The 19,232-nt window shown below is 43.2% G+C and overlaps 1 protein-coding gene across 16 annotated transcripts in view; it reads right to left on the bottom strand.

Annotated features, from left to right (window-relative positions):
* The window catches only part of ADD1 (adducin 1), a 125,029-nt gene that overhangs the window by 33,065 nt on the left and 72,732 nt on the right, over positions 1 to 19,232 (bottom strand). For 15 of the 16 annotated variants that reach the window (XM_025214066.1, XM_025214065.1, XM_014524036.2 and 12 more), the window contains exons 3-9: positions 19,037 to 19,199; positions 17,029 to 17,180; positions 12,016 to 12,096; positions 7,751 to 7,900; positions 6,338 to 6,481; positions 5,031 to 5,129; positions 4,521 to 4,697 (exon numbers count right to left, since the gene is read on the bottom strand). In XM_025214066.1, the coding sequence (XP_025069851.1) occupies positions 4,521 to 4,697; positions 5,031 to 5,129; positions 6,338 to 6,481; positions 7,751 to 7,900; positions 12,016 to 12,096; positions 17,029 to 17,180; positions 19,037 to 19,199 (966 nt within the window). Of the gene's footprint in view, positions 1 to 4,520; positions 4,698 to 5,030; positions 5,130 to 6,337; positions 6,482 to 7,750; positions 7,901 to 12,015; positions 12,097 to 15,748; positions 16,044 to 17,028; positions 17,181 to 19,036; positions 19,200 to 19,232 lie in introns of those variants that run through there. The other variant, XM_025214072.1, reaches the window with a different exon arrangement.

The following is a 19,232-nucleotide window of genomic DNA, read 5'->3' as shown; positions in this document are numbered from 1 at the left end:
CTGTCCCTTATAGCATGCGGAAGAGCAGCTGGTTGCTTTGGGATGGATTAGTAAAGAATCTTAGTTTTCATGAAGCTGACAAGTGAATCTAGACTTTTTACACACTTCATAGTTTCATAGTTGGTAGGGTCAGAAGGGACGTGAGCAGATCATCAAGTCCGACCCCCTGCCATGGCAGGAAAGAGTACTGGGGTCAAGCAAGGTATTCATCCAGCCTCCTCTTAAAGACCCCCAGGGTAGGAGCCAGCACCACTTCTCTTGCAAATTGGTTCCAGATCCTAGCCGCCCTGACAGTGAAGTAGCGCCTCCCGATATCGAACCTAAATCTACCCTCTGCCAGCTTGTGACCGTTATTTCTTGTCACTCCCGGTAGTGCTCGGGGGAACAGGGAACCTCCCAATGCCTGCTGGTCCCCTCTGACCAGTTTGTAAATGGCCACTAGATCCCCCCTCAGCCTTCTCTTGTGGAGACTGAACAGGTTCAGGTCCCTAATCTCTCCTTGTAGGGCCTGCCCTGCTGACCCCTGATCATGCGAGCGGCCCTCCTCTGGACCCTCTCCATGTTGTCCACATCCCTCCTGAAGTGCAGCGCCCAGAACTGGACGCAGTACTCCAACTGCGGCCTGACCAGTGTTGCATAGAGGGGGAGGATCACCTCCTTGGACCTGCTTGAGATGCATCTGCGGGTGCATGAAAAGGTACGGTTGGTCTTCCTGACTGCTTCCCCACACTGTCAGCCCACATTCATTTTGGCATCAGTAATGACTCCAAGACCTTTTTCTGCCTCTGCACTGATGAGAAGGGAGTTCCCCAGCCTGTAGGTATGCTGCTGGTTCTTCCGCCCCAGGTGCAGTACCTTGCACTTGTCAGTGCTGAAACCCATCCTGTTCCCATCCGCCCACCCCTGTAACCTGTCTAGGTCTAATTGTAGTCTATTCCTCCCTTCTAGCGTGCCCACTTCTCCCCACATCTTAGTGTCATCTGCAAATTTGAACAGGGTGTTTTTTACAACCTCTTCCAAGTCGCTGATGAAGATGTTGAACAGTGTGGGCCCAAGGACTGAGTCCTGCAGAACCCCACTGTCCCCATCCCTCCAGGCCGAATAACACCCGTCCACCACCACTCTCTGGGTGCGGCCCTCCAGCCAACTAGTGACCCATTTGATTGTGTAGGTGTCAATGCCTCAGTCCCCTAGTTTTTTAATGAGAATGGGGTGAGAGACAGTGTCGAAGGCCTTCCTAAAGTCCAGAAAGACTAGGTCCACTGCTACCCCTGCATCTAAGGATTTTGTAACCTGGTCATAGAAGGCCACCAGGTTGGTCTGACAGGACCTGCCTCTAATGAACCCATGTTGGTTGCCCCTAAGCATAATCTCCTCTGCTGGCCCCTCGTGGACATGCACCAGGATAACTCTCTCAAAAAGCTTACCCAGGACCGAGGTAAGACTGACTAGCCTATAGTTTCCTGGGTCCTCCTTCCTCCCTTTTTTGAAAATGGGAACCACATTGGCCCTTTTCCAGTCCTCTGGCACCACACCAGAGCACCATGAGTACTCGTAAAGCTGTGCTTAATTAACATCCCTTAATTAACAATATTTGCCAAGTAACAACGTTACCATTATAATCCAAATTTCAGGTTAGGGGGAGAGGGGAATATAGGACCATATAGTGTTAAATGGGGAGGCTGCACTATAGCCACAACAAGCAAAAGGAATCAGTCTATGCTGGGGTACTCAACCTCCAAATGTGGCCCACAGAGTCATCACATCTGGCCTGTGGAACTCTCTATGGGGCAGCAAATTCGGCAGCTGGTGAGTGGTTGCCAAACCCCAAGCCCCACACTGCCAGTCCCAGCCACATCTGGATGGAGGTCAGGCCATGCCTCCTTCCTCCCATGGGGCCAGTTTTGAGACACCCCTGTCCTGCCTATGCCTATTCCCCCTTCCCTCTGCAAGGCCAGGTTGTGGCTCGGCTGCCCCTACCTCCCTCCACGTGGCCAGATGGTGCCCACTGTACCCTCCCTGGGGCCAGATTTGGAACACTGGCAGGATCCAGCTCACAGGCGGATGGGACACTGACCTACTCATCTGCCAAGGAAAAAGGTTAAGCACCAGTGGTCTATGATATATGAAACCCAGATCCTGTAAATATGTACATCAAGGTATTAATCTAAAGCCCAGTCTTAAGTGGGGTTTGGAGCAGGCTGCAGCTGACTATTCCACCACTCATGTAAGCTTTAAATACTCAAGATAAAAAAACAAAATTACACGTACAACATTTTTGAATCATAGAAAATTAAGGTTGAAAGGGGCCTCAGGAGGTCATCCAGTCCAACCCCCTGCTCAAAGCATGTCCATCCCCAACCAGATCATTCCAGCCAGTGCGTTGTTAAGCCAGGCCTTAAAAACCTCCAGTGATGGAGATTCCACCACCTCTCTAAGTAACCCGTTCCAGTGCTTCACCACTCTCCTAATGAGAAAGTTTTTCCTAAAACTTCCCTTGCTGCAACTTGAGACCATTGTTCCTTGTTCTGTCATCTGTCACCACTGAAAACAGCCTAGCTCCATCTTCTTCTGAACCACCCTTCAGACAGATAAAGGCTGCTATCAAATCCATCTTCTCTTCTGCAGACTCAATAAACCCAGTTCCACCAGCCTCTCCTGCAGTCACGGACCTCAACCCCCTCATCATTTTCACTGCCCTCCGCGAGACTATCCATGCCACATCCACATCCATTCTGCCCCATCCTTTCTGGAGTGGGGGGCCCAAAACTGGAAACAAGTAGACTCCAGTTGTGGCCTCACCAGTGCTGAATAGAGGGGAATAATTACTTCCCTTGATCCACTGGCAACACTCCTGCTAATGCAATAACAGGCATGATACTAAGGAAGGCATGGTTATGTGCCTTCCAGAAGCTGGGGTTTATGGGACGTGGTCAGAGGTGGTATCAGACTGTAAATTCCACATATGAGCGCTCTGATTTTTCTTGAGTAGCAATGATCACCAGAACCATACCTGTATCCTATGCCATCTCATGCTCCTACATGAGGGTGGGGAGGGGAGGCGCATAAACACAGGGTGGCTGTCACCTTATTTCATTTTCCCTGGAACTCAAGACCTGTGTTGGTGAAAATGCTGTACAGCAGGTAGAAAGGATGGAATCTCACAGCAAAACATCTTGAAGAAGTTACCACACAGTGAACAAAACTTCCTTCTTAGGGCATGTATCGGTATAGATCCATCTGTGACTGATAAGCAGAAACCATCCTAGGACAGTGGGAGCGGGGAGTTTCAACTTTTCTGAACTTTACATCTGAATTAGTTATTATGACAAGCCCATTACGCTTAAACAAACAGAAGCAAACTGAAAAATGCTTGAAAACCTATAATAGTCTGACTATCAAAGCTTAATCAGCAGTAAGGGGATAACAGAATGATCACTGCGTTGTTCTATCTAATCTCTGAACTAATCTGCGAGCAAGATGGATTGCTTAGAAAGAACAGATGTCTCTAAGTCAACTCAAGGAGGAAGCCAGCCAAGCTGGAAGCCCAGGCTTATACTTCCTATATAAAAAGGGTCTGGCATTTAGCCTGGGTCAACCATGGTGAACAAGTGTATGTACAATGGGGGTGTCCTGCTGACAAAATGCAAGCCCAGAATGGATTACTCTAGTGATCACTTGGGATTGGCAACCATGGTTTACTGTGGAAACCTACTAGCTCAATGCTGACCCAGGGACAGTGAAAAGCCAGTGAGGTCCCAATATTAACATGTTCAATGTTATTATTGAAGAGACCATTCCTTTTGTCACATTAATTTGGGCTGATCACTATGTGGGCTCTTCACAGTATTTGAGACTGGACTATAATCCATTTGTTTGTAAAGAGATCTGGGATGGTGAGTAAGAGGACTTCAGCCAGAATTATAAAGATCACAAGACATTTGGCAAATGTTATGTTCATGATAATATGTCGCATATATAGGCACTTATTGCATCTACCATTTCGGAAAATGAATCCATCAGAAGATGGACAAGGTTCTGTGTTTCAGCCATGGGCATTAAGGGCGAACTGAGGTAGGCTTACACTGTCTATTGCCAGCAGCTAGCAATGTACAGTCAACAAGCTGTATTTGTCTGTAGCGGCATTCAAGGGAAGGTGATGGGGGTGAGGAATTGGTGACAGGCAGCAGCAGCGGGAACTTGCCAATATCTGGGTCACAACTAGTGCTGCCCCCTTAGGGTCCACCACTGGTAAAAGGTTGCTAAACCCTGGTCTATGCCATCATAGACCAATGTGACACCGGTAGTTAAGAAAAATCCATTTGCACCTACAGTAGGATCTACAGAAAAAAATCATTTAACCAAAAAAAAAATAAAAATCAAATCCATCACCAGATCCAAACAAGCAAATTAAAGCAACAAAGACCCTTGGAATTAATTTCTTCACCACAATGTCTTAAAAGAAAATTTTTAATTTATCATCATATAAAAACATACTAAATATACAATGTCTGACCTACCAGATTATCAAGCATTCGCATAAGGGCTTCAAATTCCTGCTCTCCAATCTGCCATTTTGGATGGGATACAGTACCCTCAGCTGCTGGAGACTCAGGAGAACGAGACTTGGCTTTGTACTTCCCAGGGTCTAACAGCACTAAGTTGTCAGGCCCCCCTGCACTGGCCAGGGTACGTACCTTAAGGACAATAAGGGCACACTTCAGTTTCTTTAGCATAACCAATGGGATAACAGCTGAAAGAGCGTAAAGTCCTATATTCCATTTTTCAAATTCTAATCTTACTTTAAGAAGTAAACAAATCAGTATAATGTTACAATAATGAAAACATTTTAAATATGAAACTTTAAAATGTTCTAGTTTTTAAATGGAAAATTGACTTGACTTGAAATAAATGTATAAGTTAAACAGTTCTAGCTTACTAGTTCAATGGTACTGCTAAACTAACATTTTAGATCATTTTGTATACAATATACATAGCAGACTAATTTTTTAAAATACTAAAATTCTTACTTGAATCTCACAGGCAACTACTAGATTATGAATATAGTAGAAAGCCTCTTCAATAGTCTCTCCAACTGATACCAGGCCATGGTTTCTGAGAATAAGAACCTAAAACAAACACAGATTACAAATAATGTAAGATACTGAGAGGAGCCCATTTGTAAAACCTTAAAACATCCAACCTCTTCTCTGTACTCCCAATTGAAAAACAACCACTTATAGTTTCACAGTTGGTAGGGTCGGAAGGGACCTGAGCAGATCATCAAGTCCGACCCCCTGCCATGGGCAGGAAAGAATGCTGGGGTCAAACAACCCCGGCTAGGTGATTATCTAGCCTCCTTTTGAAGACCCCCAGGGTAGGAGTGAGCACCACTTCCCTTGGAAGTTGGTCCCAGATCCTAGCCGCCCTGACTGTGAAGTAGTGCTTCCTGATGTCTAGCCTGAACCTACTCTTAGTCAACTTGTGGCTGTTATTCCTAGTTACTCCTGGTAGTGCTCGGCGGACTCTCCTGTTCCCTGCTGGTCCCCCCGGTAAATTTATAGACAGCGCCAGATTCCCTCTCAGCCTTCTCTCATGGAGTCTGAACAGGTTCAGGTCTCGTAGCCTCTCCTCACAGGGCCTGCCCTGCTGCCCCCTGACCATGCGAGTGGCCCTCTTTGAAACCTCTCCATGCTGTCCACATCCCTTCTGAAGTGCAGCACTCAGAACTGGACACAGTACTCCAAATGCGGCCTGATCAATGTCGCATAGAGGGGGAGGATCACCTCCTTGGACCTGCTCGTGATGCATCTGTGGATGCACAACAAGGTGTGGTTAGTCTTACTGACCATGTCCTCACATTGGTGGCCCATGTTCAGCTTGGAATCAATAATGACTCCAAGATCCCTTTTCTACCTCTGTGCTGACAAGAAGGGAGTTCCCCAGCCTATAGATATGCTGTTAGTTCTTTCTCCCCAGGTGCAGTACCTTGCACTTGTCAGTATTGAATTCCATCCTATTTTCATCCGCCCACCCTTGCAGATTTAGTTGTAGCCTGCCCCTCCCTTTCATCGTGCCCACCTCTCCCCACATCTTAGTGTCATCTGCAAATTTGAACAAGGTGCTTTTCATCCCCTCGTTCAAGTTGCTGACGAAGATGTTGAACAGTGTGGGCCCGAGGACCGAGCCCTGGGGGGCCCCACTGCCCACGTCCCTCCAGGTCAAAAAAGACCCATCCACTACCACTCTCTGGGTGCAGCCCTCCAGCCAATTTGCGACCCATCTGACTGTGTAGGCATCGATGCTTGCACTTTAAACTTTACAAATGATAACTGACCTTGCTCTTAGGTCCTAAATTTTTCTGAATTAACACTTTTTCCTCATCATCCACTAGAATACCATGGTAGTCATGGTAAGCCACTTCTCCTAGGGAGAGTGCTTCAGGTGAGATAGGCAACAGGCCACACTTCATTGCAGAAACCTGTGATGATGACGGATTTTAAAGAAGGGAATAATAAATCAAAACAACAAAAAATGCATTAGTATGTCACAAAGACTGATTTTTTTGCTAACAAACAAAACTGCATATAACATACTAAGATTAAATATAATTAATTTAAAAGAGAACGGAAGTAAATACAAATTGCAAAGGACTTAAAATACAAAGCTCTTCTTAATTCGTATTCTCTCCCTATTCCGAGTGCATGTTTTAAAATGCAAGATTATGAGTAATAAGGTTGGACTCAGATAATTACACAACACTGCAGTTAAAAACTACATATATTATTAAAATTTAAAATTTGAGCCACGATTAGAAATTTGTTCAAAGCTTTGGTCTTTTACGCACCTTAAAATGTTTGTATTGATATTCTGAGTTAATTTTGAAACAAAAATATCAGAATGAGAACTGCAGTTAAGCAGTTACAACTAGCTAGGAAACTCAGGCATCAGTAGGGTTCCTGGTTTTCTTTGTTAAAAAAAATCCCCAATTTTAGGTTTAAAAAATTAAGCCAAAATTCACATTTTTTCATTTTGATCATGGAAAAATGTGGATTTTGGGTGAATTTTTTTTAACTGATAAGTAGGGATTTTTTTTTTTTAAATCAGAGACAATCAGGATCCATGGTCATCAGTATGACACCTGTAAAAGATTCTAGGGAAATGAGTTTGATTGTGATTTATAATCAGTTGTTCATAGAAAACAAAATGTAAGCAGGAATTTATGGATTTATATGTGCGTCCAGTATTTGAGACTAATCCTGCTACCTGTGCTGTGAAATCAGTGTCAGATTTGTCACCAGAACCACAAGGTAGGTACAAGAGAATAAATATTTAATTATGCAACACATTCATTCAGGAAATACAGGAAATATCAAGTCACCTTCATAGACAAGTAGTGCATTCTAGGAGTTTGTAAGAGGCATTGACTGAAAATGGTATCATCCTTATTAGAACCATACAAATTTTAAATTTTTAAAGCAAATGTAGATTAAAACATCCATCATAAATATAATTTTCATAAACACCACAGATGTTTTCATTTGCTGCTGTAGGATCCAATTCTACAAACACTCATGAGTAAGCCATACTCACATGTGTAGGTCAGTGATTACCAAAGTTCACGTAGGACTATTACTCACATGAGTATGGGTTCAAAGCATCCAAGTTTTAAATAAGATAAATAAATATATTTGAGTCTATGGGACCAACCATATTTCTATTAAAAGCTACATTAAAAGGAAATGCTTACCGCTGCCCCTGCTGGTGTGTGAATATGAACAATGCATTTAACATCAGGTCGAGCTGCATAAATTGCAGAGTGCAAAGTAAAACCAGCTTGGTTTACACCCAAATTAGTGCTTCCACGATCAACAACATCACCTTGAATATTAATCTTAACCTGACAATGACAGATTGAAATAGAAAATTTTAAAAATTATTATTTTGCAGGTTCGATAAATATTTTAATTCATTTTCCTTATTAATATATTTAAAAGTTCTATATTTACTCAAATCTAAGGTGACTCTGAATGTAAAATGACCCCCTAATAATTAGATTCTATACATGGAAAATTTATAAATTTGTTATAAATATTGCACATGTAGAATCTAATTATTGGAGGATTGTCTTTAATTCATCCCCCCACAGCTGGGGGGGGGGGGCAGGGGGGGCAGAGAGTGGGAGGCGAAGGTCTTGCTCCCTGCTACCTGCCTGCCCCCCTGCCCCACAGTTTCAGTCTCCCCTCCCCACTCTGCTCCCCCTCCCCACAGCCTCTCTGCTCCCCCCCTCGCCTCCCCTTACACTTGCTCCAGAAGGCCCGGTGCCTGTTCTAGCCTGGGGCACTGAGCACAGCCTCAGCACAGTTCCTGTAGCAGCTGTGCAAGCACTGCTACAGGGTCAGGCTGGAGCCATGCTCAGTGCCCCAAGCTGCAGCATGCACAGAGCCTGCTGATGCGGAGCAAGGATTAGGGGGTGGAAAGGAGGGCAGGCAGGGGAGCAGAGGCTGCATGGCAGGTGAGGAAGGGAGATGGGGAAAAGTCACTGCAGGGGAGAGATGGCGGGGTGTAGAGGCAGACAGCAGCTACAGCTATGACCATGACCCTGATCCCCAGCAGGGGTTGAAGCTGGAGCCACAGCAGCTGCCAGCCGCCTGCCCCCTGCCGCACTCTTGTATGTGATTCTAAGACAAAGGGCTTTCCCCACCCCATGTTAAATGGGGGGCAGAAGGCCTTATCTCAGAATCAAATAAATACAGTATGTTATGATGAATATATTACAAGGAACTGAAGATTTTTTAATGTTAGCACCAAACATGCCTTCTATATTACTTACATTCCTGTAAGAAATTAAACCCATCAATAAGCAATTGTATAAATGTAAATTAATTGTTCTGCTATGCTGTTTGGCTTTTACTTCCTTGCTTCTTGACACCATTTCCATTAAATCTTCACTGATCATATAGCTTTTCACCATAGATGGGACCTATACTTTTAGTGGAAAAGATTTAAAAAAAACAAACAAACTGAAATGAAACCCTAAAACTAACACCTTTCAGTCCTCTTTTGGGCAAGAAAGGGACCAAGATTATTTCCACTCACTCTTCTGCAGGTTACCTTTTATTTACCTGCATAAAAAGTCCCCTTTAACATTTGGCTCCAGGAATGGTTTTTTTAGGCCCTCTTTTTTCCTCAGATTAATACTTAATCTGGAAAGTCTCATCTAAATCCCTTCTCTTTTATACTTTCTTATTGTTTCTTAGCTGCAGGCAGAGATCCACTGTTTGCTTGATAATGTAATTATTTTTATCTTTGCCAGGTAACCCCTTATTTAGAAGTATGAAGGCTCTTTCTCTATAAACTGAGCTATCTTTGGTATTTAATCTTGATAGCCTTAGGTCCTACTTGATTATGAAATGCAATTAAATCCTCACCTGTTAGGTGCACTGGAACACACAGCAACCACAGATTTTTAGCACATGATTGATTTTCCAGCAAGTCAGTCTCGTAAGTAAGGGCATGTTTTCTTTAACTATTGCTGACACCCTGCCTCCCTATTCCCATTTGTTCCATTTTCAACTCCTGTGTTTAAATAGATCTAAACCATTTTCCTGCACACAAATGGTGCAGCTTACAACATCTAGTTATGGGGTTGTCAACTGCGGGTATATGTACCCCCAGGGGTACTTAGAAAGATCTTTGGGGGTACATGCAAGCAGGCAGGGATGGAGCACGCCCAGGGGTGTGGAGGCAGCATTTGCCCTGGCACATTCGCATCTTACCCAGGGGAGGCGGAGGGGTGTGCTGGACACCTCCAGCCCCACATGGCATGGCGCCTCCCTGCCCCCTACCCCAGCCTGCTCTACTGACTGGCCACCGGGCTGCTGCCCTCAGCCAATAGCTAGTGGTGAGTGGCGGTGGCAGCCACCACGTGCAAGCTCCCTCCCCACTTGGCTCCCCTTGCAGTGCCGCAGCTATGCCACCCCTGGGATCTGTGTGGGCAGTGTGTGGCAGGCTGAGACCAGGGCTGCGCCAGGCTGTTCCTGGCGAGGGGGCTGGGCTGCATTTGGGGGTGCTTGGGGTGGGCAGAAGCAGCACTGGGATGGGGACTGGAGGAGCTACAGCGAATTCTGGGGTGGCTGCAGCCACTCTGCCAGTCTGCCAGCACCGCCACCCACCCCAAGTGCAGCCCGGCCCAACTCCTTACTGGGAAGAGCCCGGCACTGCCCTGGGCCCAATCTGCCCCACACGCAGGCCTGGGGGCATGCAGCCCCCCCATGCTCTCCCAGGGTGCGTGTGGCTCAGTCTCGGGCTCCTCCCAGGGGGGGGCTGCTGCAACCACTCCAAAATTTGCCATAGCCCCCCTCCCCTCCCAACCTCTTTCCAGTGCTACTGCCACCAGCCCCGAGCGCACGCCCTTGTCACCACTGAGGCAGCCCAGCCTGCCCCACCCCCCATGCCCTCCTGAGCTGTGCGCAGTAGCAGGAGCTGCCCCCCCATCCCCGTGCACTCTGGACGAGCCGCTTGTGGCTCCATCCTGCACCCTGCCCTGGCTGTGCAGCACCTGCCCTAGCCCCACTCCCTCCCACACTGCAGGAGCCTCAATCTGGGCCTCTCCTTAAAAACAAGAAAAAAATAAGGGGGTACAGGAGCTGAAATTTTGAGTCAGAAGGGGTACACTTATTAAAAAAGGCTGAAAACCCATGATCTAGTTTGTCACCTACAGTCACTGTAATCACAAGTAAAATAGTATCCTTGGGACTAAATTCTTCCAGCTTCCCCAAGGATGGTCCCACACAAGATTATGTCCTATCTGGAGGTGTGCTGTGATATTCAGGCTTCAGAATCAGTACTAGAGCGTTCCCAAATACTAGGGAAAATAATATAGTCTTGCACACCTGTGCCTTATTTTTTAGATATTTTTAGTTACAGTATTGGCTTTACCACGTTATCTCATTTGACCAAGGAAACCGATAGTATCTGAAAATGAGGGTGAGAGAAACAGCAATAGCTTCTCACTTGATGCAACTTCTTCGTTCTCCTAGTTCTATTCATTACCCTCCCCACTAGCAGTTTCTCAAAGTCACAGTTGACCAAAGTTATTTCCAAAACCAAATTATTTCCTTTGACACAACCACGCCAACTTCAGTTTGTGGTTGTCTATGATTGCAGCCCCAGTGTGTTAGATCTGGGCCTACTCTTAGGTAATTTTTTAAAAGATCTGGAACTGGGAATATGTTTAATTAATGCAAGTCTTTTGTGGTTCTGTAATTCAGAAAGGTTTAAAAGGCAACAGAAGTATTTAACATTTCATGTGTCGAAATCACTATGAAGATACTATGAAGCAGGTGTACGTCATAAATAGAGGTCTACTCAATTCATAACTCCATGGAAACCACAAAATCCAGGATTGTCCACAAAAATCAACTAAAAAAAGGTAATAAAAATAAAATGCTGGCTCCCCAGTGGTCCTCACTGCTGCAGCCTGGCCTTGCAGCCTGCTGTGGGGGAGGAATAGCAGGGGCAGAAGGAATGTGTAGGCTGGAAGGGTGGCACGAAGGGCAGCAGACAAGATGGCAGCCACTGCCACTGCCCCTGCTGGGGCCTCTCCACCAATCAGTGCCAAGAGGTGGGGCTGCAAGGACAACCAACAGACAAGATGGCAGCTGCACCCCTCATCCCTTCTCTCCCACTGAGGCCACTCTGCCAATCAGCACCAAGGGGCAGGGCTGGCACAGCACATTCAGGAAATATCTGTAAAATTAGATTTTTTTATGATTTGACCAACCCACAAAAATTGGTTATTCTCACCACAATTTATGTAGGTCCTTAGTCATAAGGTTGACTCAAGAACCACATAACCTAGCTATTCTTGCCATACAACCACAATAAGAGAGAACCTGATCAGATCATAGTCCCTATGACATAACCTAGATAAGCATAGACATAGATATACACAAGCACTCAAAAACTTAATGTTTACCTTCTGGTGTTATAAAAATAATTTAGCATGCTTACCAGACTGGATGCAGAAACCTCACTATAAAGAAGTCCAAAAGGTACAATGAGGAAATGTTCTTGTTCAGAATTTACTCTGGCCTAAGAACACAACAGTAAGAGTTAAAACTTTACAATGAAGAACTATAAGAACCAAAAATACACAATACAATTACAATTATTAGTAAGTAGCCTTGTCATATTTTCTCTAATTGACAAAATTTATTAATCTAGAATGGTTTTGTTAATAGGGCCAATGTCCAGTAGGACCAAATGGGAGGTGCCAATTAAAGATCCTCAGGTCAGTAAAAGAGCGAAGTGTATAGGCTGTCCTTGACTTACAATGTTTCGAGTAACAATGTTTTGCACTTACAATGTTTATAAATTGACACCCTGTTTCAACTTTCTGGTCAGTTCCCACTTTGCAACGCTTGATCTGACACGATGTCACACCCGCGAACAAGTTCGCTGCATCACCCATCTCCCTGGAGAACATCTGCCCAGACTTCCCTGGACAGTTTCTTTAAGAAAGCAGCCAACACCCCAGAAAAACCTGCAGCCAAGACTTCTGAGAAGACTACAGTCAAGAACCCTTCAAAAAGTCCAACCAAGAGCCCTTCAAGAAGTCCAACAAAGTCACCTCGAAGAAGTCCTTCCAAATCAATATGATGGCTATTTACAGTATAAATACATGAATGTAGCTATATTACTCATCTATAATTGATTGAGTACAAAATTCTGGGTTATATTTTGTGAAAACAGGGTACCGGGCCTTGGTTCAGGAACTAATCCCCCATTTAAACATTGTTTTCTATGGGAAAAATCAGTTCTGAGTTACAATGTTTCGACTTAAGACTTGGTTTTCAGGAACCAACTGTGTCCTAAGTCCGAGGAATGCCTGTAATTAAGATGCTAAGAAGGTGCTCAAGTCCCCGTAGTAACAAGAGCTAGATAAATACCTGGCTAGATAGAATGCTTGTCTAATAAGGTATGGGATGGCTAGTATCAGAGAAGCAGTACTGTATCCCACAGCGTTAGTACTCCACAAAATTTGTCCCATGTTAGAAGGTACAGGATTTCCTCATGCTATTCATGCTCTGCCCATGAAACGCTTCCAATGTTGCCTTTCCTTCCCTTTTACCAGCCAGCTAGTGGACAGCAGAGGAAGTGGACTTCAAATCACTGCCAATGTAGGGCTCTCCTGTAGTCAGCTATTTTAACCTATGCTGTTGCTTGCTACAGCAATAGGAGAAGAAAAGGAGTAAATGTGACTAACTGGCCATTTCAGACTGCTGTGAGAATTTATTTCTAACATTCTGTTTTGTAGATCAGAAGTGTATTCATGCCAGCTTAAATCACCAGATTTATATTCAAATCTACCGAAATAACCAATGCATTAGCATAAAATATCCCTTCCCAGCACACTGGGGTACCCTTTCATATGCCCAACTAAAATTTTCTCCTTCATTCCAGCAGGTTGAAGAAATAAGTGCCCTTTTTTCCCCAGATCCTTTTGGTCCAGATGATGAAATACATACATATACTTATATACCTCATTTGAAAAGAGGTATAGAAAACAGTGATAGAAGAACCGTGGCAATAAAAATTTGGCTTCTTTCAACTGACATTGCCATCAGTCACTCAGAAGCAAAGTGCAGCCTATCAATTGCCCCTGGTGGAACTAAAAACATATGTTACCCCATGTGCATATGTTTTACCCTATATGCAAAGAACTATTTTGCAGAAAGGTAAAGGGAGAGCCAGTTCACAGCAACATGAGTTATCTCCTCTTTGATGTCAGAACTAAAGTGATATCTTCTGATGCTGGCCCATAAGGCAAAAAGACCATACATAAAAATGTAAGTGATTGATTTCTCTCCCAGATATGGGCCCTGGAACCACAGCCGGGAGGTAGGCATGTGCTTCAGTTAAAGCAAACAGGCAAAGACAGGTCTGTGTCTTCAGAAAGGAATCGGTTACATTCAGAACTGCCTCCATAGCAGCCCCTCACAGATGGCTGGCAGCATTCTTAACAGCTTTTCTATTAAAACATCTACTGGGGACACAAGCAACTTCGCATTTGTGATTTTAAACTGAAAAGCTAACTTTCAAACATGCCAGCTGACAGCAAGGAACTGCTAGAAAAGGAGTGGGAAGCAGGCAAAAGAAAAGCTCAACAGAAATTAGAAGGTTGAATCTGAAGTGGAAATAGTAAGACTAAATTAGAAAAGAGGCACTTGGTACATTTTCCTAGCTGTTTATTTAGGTGTTTTTTTAAAACATTCCTGATGCAGATTAACTTTCCATGAAGAAAGGATAAACATTTATTAACATTCAATAGTTTCAAAATCTGCAATGTTATAAACTCCTTCAGGCCTCACATAGTTTATTCCAGTGAGACAGTTTGTACATGTCTCAGATGGTTAAAGGCACTTCTCCTGAAGTATTATAATTGCTGGTACACACCATAAGGCATATTAGCAGTCTCCTACTGCTGGCCATGGAGTGGCTTACTGCTGTTGTTAACCCCACCACAATTACTGGTCATGACAAACCAGCTTAATACTGAAAGTACCAGGTAAGTAACCTGATTCCTACAAATATTTCTACTCATTAATCTACAGTGAATATATGCCTATTTTAATTATTTCAATACATAAATAAATACATTGTACAATGGTCTGAACATACACTATTACAGAATGCAACATTTCTCACCCACTGTCACAATATTTGTCTACTGAATTATTGCCAGGATTATTCTGATGCAGACATCTGAAAAAAATCTACAGTATAATGACTTGCAGAAATGCCTCTCTCAAAATAACAAACGATCACAAGCAGCTTGGTTAGTTTTTCTACCCAAAGGTTATTTTTTACTTAGAACCCAGTAAAAATAGGCTCCTATTTTGCCAAGTTCTAAGTAAAAGAAAACAATGAGTAAAAAATAATTGTTTGGCTTTTCCCCTAAGAGGGGGATGAGATCCTTGGGATGTCACAGCCTGAAAACTTTAAAAATGTTGCCACAGATATGTGAAGCTAGGTCCAAGCGCATCCTTATGACACATCAACTCAGAATTGACATGTGCACATCAACTCACCCACTGACCTCACATCCCATCTGAAAAGCTTTAAAATGTTTACAGTAAAGTAACACATTAGCAATTCTATATTGGGCAAATTTCCCTTATAATGTTGCCAATTTTGCCCTAGAATGCAGTCTCTTAATGAGATTTGTTATACTCAGACATACGTGCCTGGATGATTTGGTGTCATCTCCTGCTTGACATGGCAAAAAATGAAAAGTTTTTCATTTAAATGCAACCCACTATTCTATTTGCCACTGTGGTTGAAAACAAACCCATCCTCTTCATAAATGGGGGATTATGATCTGCCCTTTCCTCTTTCACATTCCTTCTAGACATTGGATAAATCCTGTTTTATTCCTGCACCCTTCTAAAATGTTGCCTGTTTCTTTTTGTGCTGATAGTCAAATTCTTCCAAGTGAGAATTCTATTTTGTTTCAGTTGCTGCAGCTCTCTTTTCCAGGATCTTCTAATGCTCCCTAAATCTCTACAATCCACTCAAAATGCTATCACACCTTCAAGTGCCAGTTTCTTTCACAATGCTCCCCACTTCACTGGTTCATCATTCCATCATAGACTAACTTCAAAACATTTTGTCCTTATTTTAGAGAGCCTACCTGATGCAGCCCATGCCTGCCTTTTTACCATAGGCTTCTTTACATACTCACATTTCCAACATTTCCAACAGTGATGTCAGCTTTCAGAGACATATCCCTGTATATATTTTCACAAATGTATTCACACCTTCTTCTAAGACTGAACCGTCTGCTTAGAAACCCATTCCCAAACCTGTTTTCTAAGCTTCCTTTTCATCTCATTCACATTTCTTCTTATCTGTGAGAAGTGATGCAGGTATAGATTACCATTTTTTTCTGTAAACTGTCCACTAAAGCTGTCCACTATCTTTGGTAACTCCTATGCCCTTCAATGAGTTAACTACTTCGTTCATCCCTTTTGATTTCTTCAACCCACCTTTGCCCCATAGCTTTCTTTTCCTTTCCCTTTGCCTAGTCTTTGAATTTAAATTAATTTATTCCTTTCCATTTGGTATCCCTGCTCTCTGCTTAGATAGCATCTAAGTAGAAAGCTCATGCATCTCTGAATGAATTGGTCTATAAGGTGCCATGCTGCCCTGCCTTCTGTCCATTAAATATTTTGGATTATCAAGTAAATAAATTACTGTTAATAATTAAGTCATTATTATTTGAAATACTAAAAACAGTTTTTAAAGCAAATTAAAACATTTTAAGGACCACCTCTGTAGCACACAAAAGCCCCCCAACAATTTGGAAAATCCACAAACAATTCAGTTCTGTTATAAAGACAATAGATTAGGTTGTCCACTACAGCTGTGGCTTTATTCATGATATTCATGTTGGTTCCTCATCTGACATATGAAACCTTCCTGCACTGCTAGTCATTCTGTCAAGAATTATTACTAGATGCCAGTAATTACTCATTCAGTCACAATGGAGATAGCTGGCACAGAATACTAAGCTAAGTAGTCCCACTGTTTAAAGATCAAAGGTACCAGGGTTTTCTGGTTCTCATAAAGGGTTACGAGAATTTAGAGGAATTTTCATCATTTTCAATAATATGTAATTGAATGCCTAATAAAACAGACATTTTATTACACTGAGAGCCCTAAAAAGTTACTTTACAGAATTGCAAATAAAATTATCCATTAATTTAAGACACTACAAGATTGAGCTTTCAAAAACCATTTTTCATCATGAGGACTTTCATGTACAGTCTCTTAAGACTCTATTCAGGATAAACTGGCTGACATCCAACTTGTTCTATTCTTAATTCTTGAGATGCAGTGATGAATCTCTTCACTATTCTAACGCTTTCAACACCACTTCACTTCTGTTTTAAACTAGTGGCAGATATACTTTCCCCTTATGTTTGGGGAAATTGTTTAGTTATCTGTTGATCCAATACTCACTGTTATATGATTGTAAATAAGCTGTGACCACCCAAAGAGATCTGCTAATCTGTAGAAAGCTGCCAATTTACATCGCAATAACTTCTCCCCTTTCTCATAAGCAATTGAATCTGACCCTCTGAGGTCATTCACCGGTGTCACCATGCCAAGACCTGAATGGAAAAAAGAGAAGAAAAAGCACATGGAAATTGTGTGCTCATTACAGCAATTAAAATATAACATAGCATAAAAACCACAGTGATTGTTCTTGTAATGCTGTTGCTTAGTTGTTTGGATGACCAAAAGAAATTTGTGCTACAGTCTGGGTACTAGCAAGCCATTATTCTTCTATTTTCACACTTTACAATAGTAACATATTTGAGGTGACTTATTCCTTGTAGAGTCAAACTAGCATTAGCTTGCTTCCCTAAAATATGAAGATGACACCAACACCATGTACTTAGAAGTGGGCAAAATGGCAGATCCAGCCAGTGGCCAGAATCCATTTCCCAGAGAGTGGTGGGGCTGTGACAGCATGGGACCAAAGAACCAGGGCTCTGCCCTGGGCCTGGCCCTGCACAGTCACGGCCACACTGCTCCTGGGGGCTCCATGGAGACCGGCCCAGAGTGGCACAGGCAGGTGGCGGAGCTGCTCCAGGACTGAGGTGGGGATCTTGTGGCAGTGACAGCGCAGGGCCGAAGCCAGGACAGAACTGAGATCTGCTTCCTGCATGCCCTTGCCCGCAGAACCTACGCTCATTGCAGGGATGTGCTGTCAATGAATCATGGCTCTGACCTGGCACTGGTCCCCCCACAAGATCCCAGGGTCTTCCTGGCCCTGCCCGCCCATCTCACTCTCAGCCACAGGCCCATCTCAGCTGCCTGGCCACACACCCGGCTGGCACAGGTCCTGTCCCCGGTGGTGGACGTGGGATGGATAGGCTGGGGTGCCAAGGCAATGGGGTTGGGTCTGGTGGTGGCAGCCAGAAGGAGCCACCGCCACAGGGGCTGCTGGGAAATGGAGTCCACTGCGGGCCTGATCCAGTCTGTGGGCTGGACTTAGCCCACCCCGATGAACATAGTATTTTGTCAGCGTCTCAAATTCAAACCTTAGAAATGGAACAAATTCATCCAAAATAATAATCTAGGTTGACCCTGGAAAATATAAGCACTCATATTTCACTTTATCAAATGGAAAAACTTGTTGTATGCCTGGAAATCAGCAACTGTTCATTTAATTTGATACTGAATCATACTTGCTTATTAGAAATAAGTGTGCTCACTCGGAGGAGGAAGGATTATGCCAAATTTTATTATGGATGCTACTATACTGCAGTTAGAACTGTACAAAACAATTTAGTGTGACATGACCCTAAACAAAGAGCTCCATTTTGCAATGTTGCAAGGACCTTAAAAATGTTTCAGAAACAAACCAAAACCCTGGCTATGCTGCTCAATCAAGCAACTCCCAAATATAGTTCCACTTTAAAACATTTGTGAACATAATTAAACTCTGTAAACAAGAGAAAGAAAACACTGTTGGCTATAGATGATATACGCCTTTCCTTCCTGTAGCTCTTACTGAAAGAAGAAAACCAAAGACAGTGTAAAGGGCAAAAATAATTACTTTCACAAGGGGTATAACTTCCTAGCCTTTGCTAACTGGACCATTGATAATGAGCATTTCACTTTCCATTGGATAGTCCATTTGGAAAACATTTAAACATTGACAGCATTATCCAAATATACTGCAGATTTATTAGCAAGAGGATATTTTTCAATTAATATGTCATGCTTAAAAGGGCTTTTAATATAGAAAATGCATGTGAATCACCATATTTCATGTTGTTCCAGCATTTACAAGTTAATTAACTTATTATATTTTTTACAAGATCCCTTTGAACAAAACGGATGGCATTTCAGCTTCTTCACAGAACTGTGCCTTCACTTCAAATGTTCCTAATAATAATTCAAATACCATTACAGAACTACAGACTCTCTCTATTAGAAGTGACCAGTGTACACTCACTCATGTTTAAGGCAGCCATTCCACCTTGGGGTGCCGCTGGATACACATTTGGTACATTAGTTGTCATGAAATCTGCAATCTGCTGTAAAGCCAATAAGCCTGTTGGGTTCTTTCCTTTCTTAAACTGCTCCTGGATCATGGATTCCAACTCTTCACAAAATGCCTACCAATAAAATATTGCAAGTTGTTAAATATG

This window comes from Alligator sinensis, unplaced genomic scaffold (assembly GCF_000455745.1).
Source record: "Alligator sinensis unplaced genomic scaffold, ASM45574v1 scaffold1094_1, whole genome shotgun sequence".
In the NCBI taxonomy this organism is placed as follows: Eukaryota; Metazoa; Chordata; order Crocodylia; family Alligatoridae; genus Alligator; species Alligator sinensis.
The sequence above is the reverse complement of the archived record's forward strand: the minus strand, read 5'-3'. Positions and strand labels throughout refer to the sequence as shown.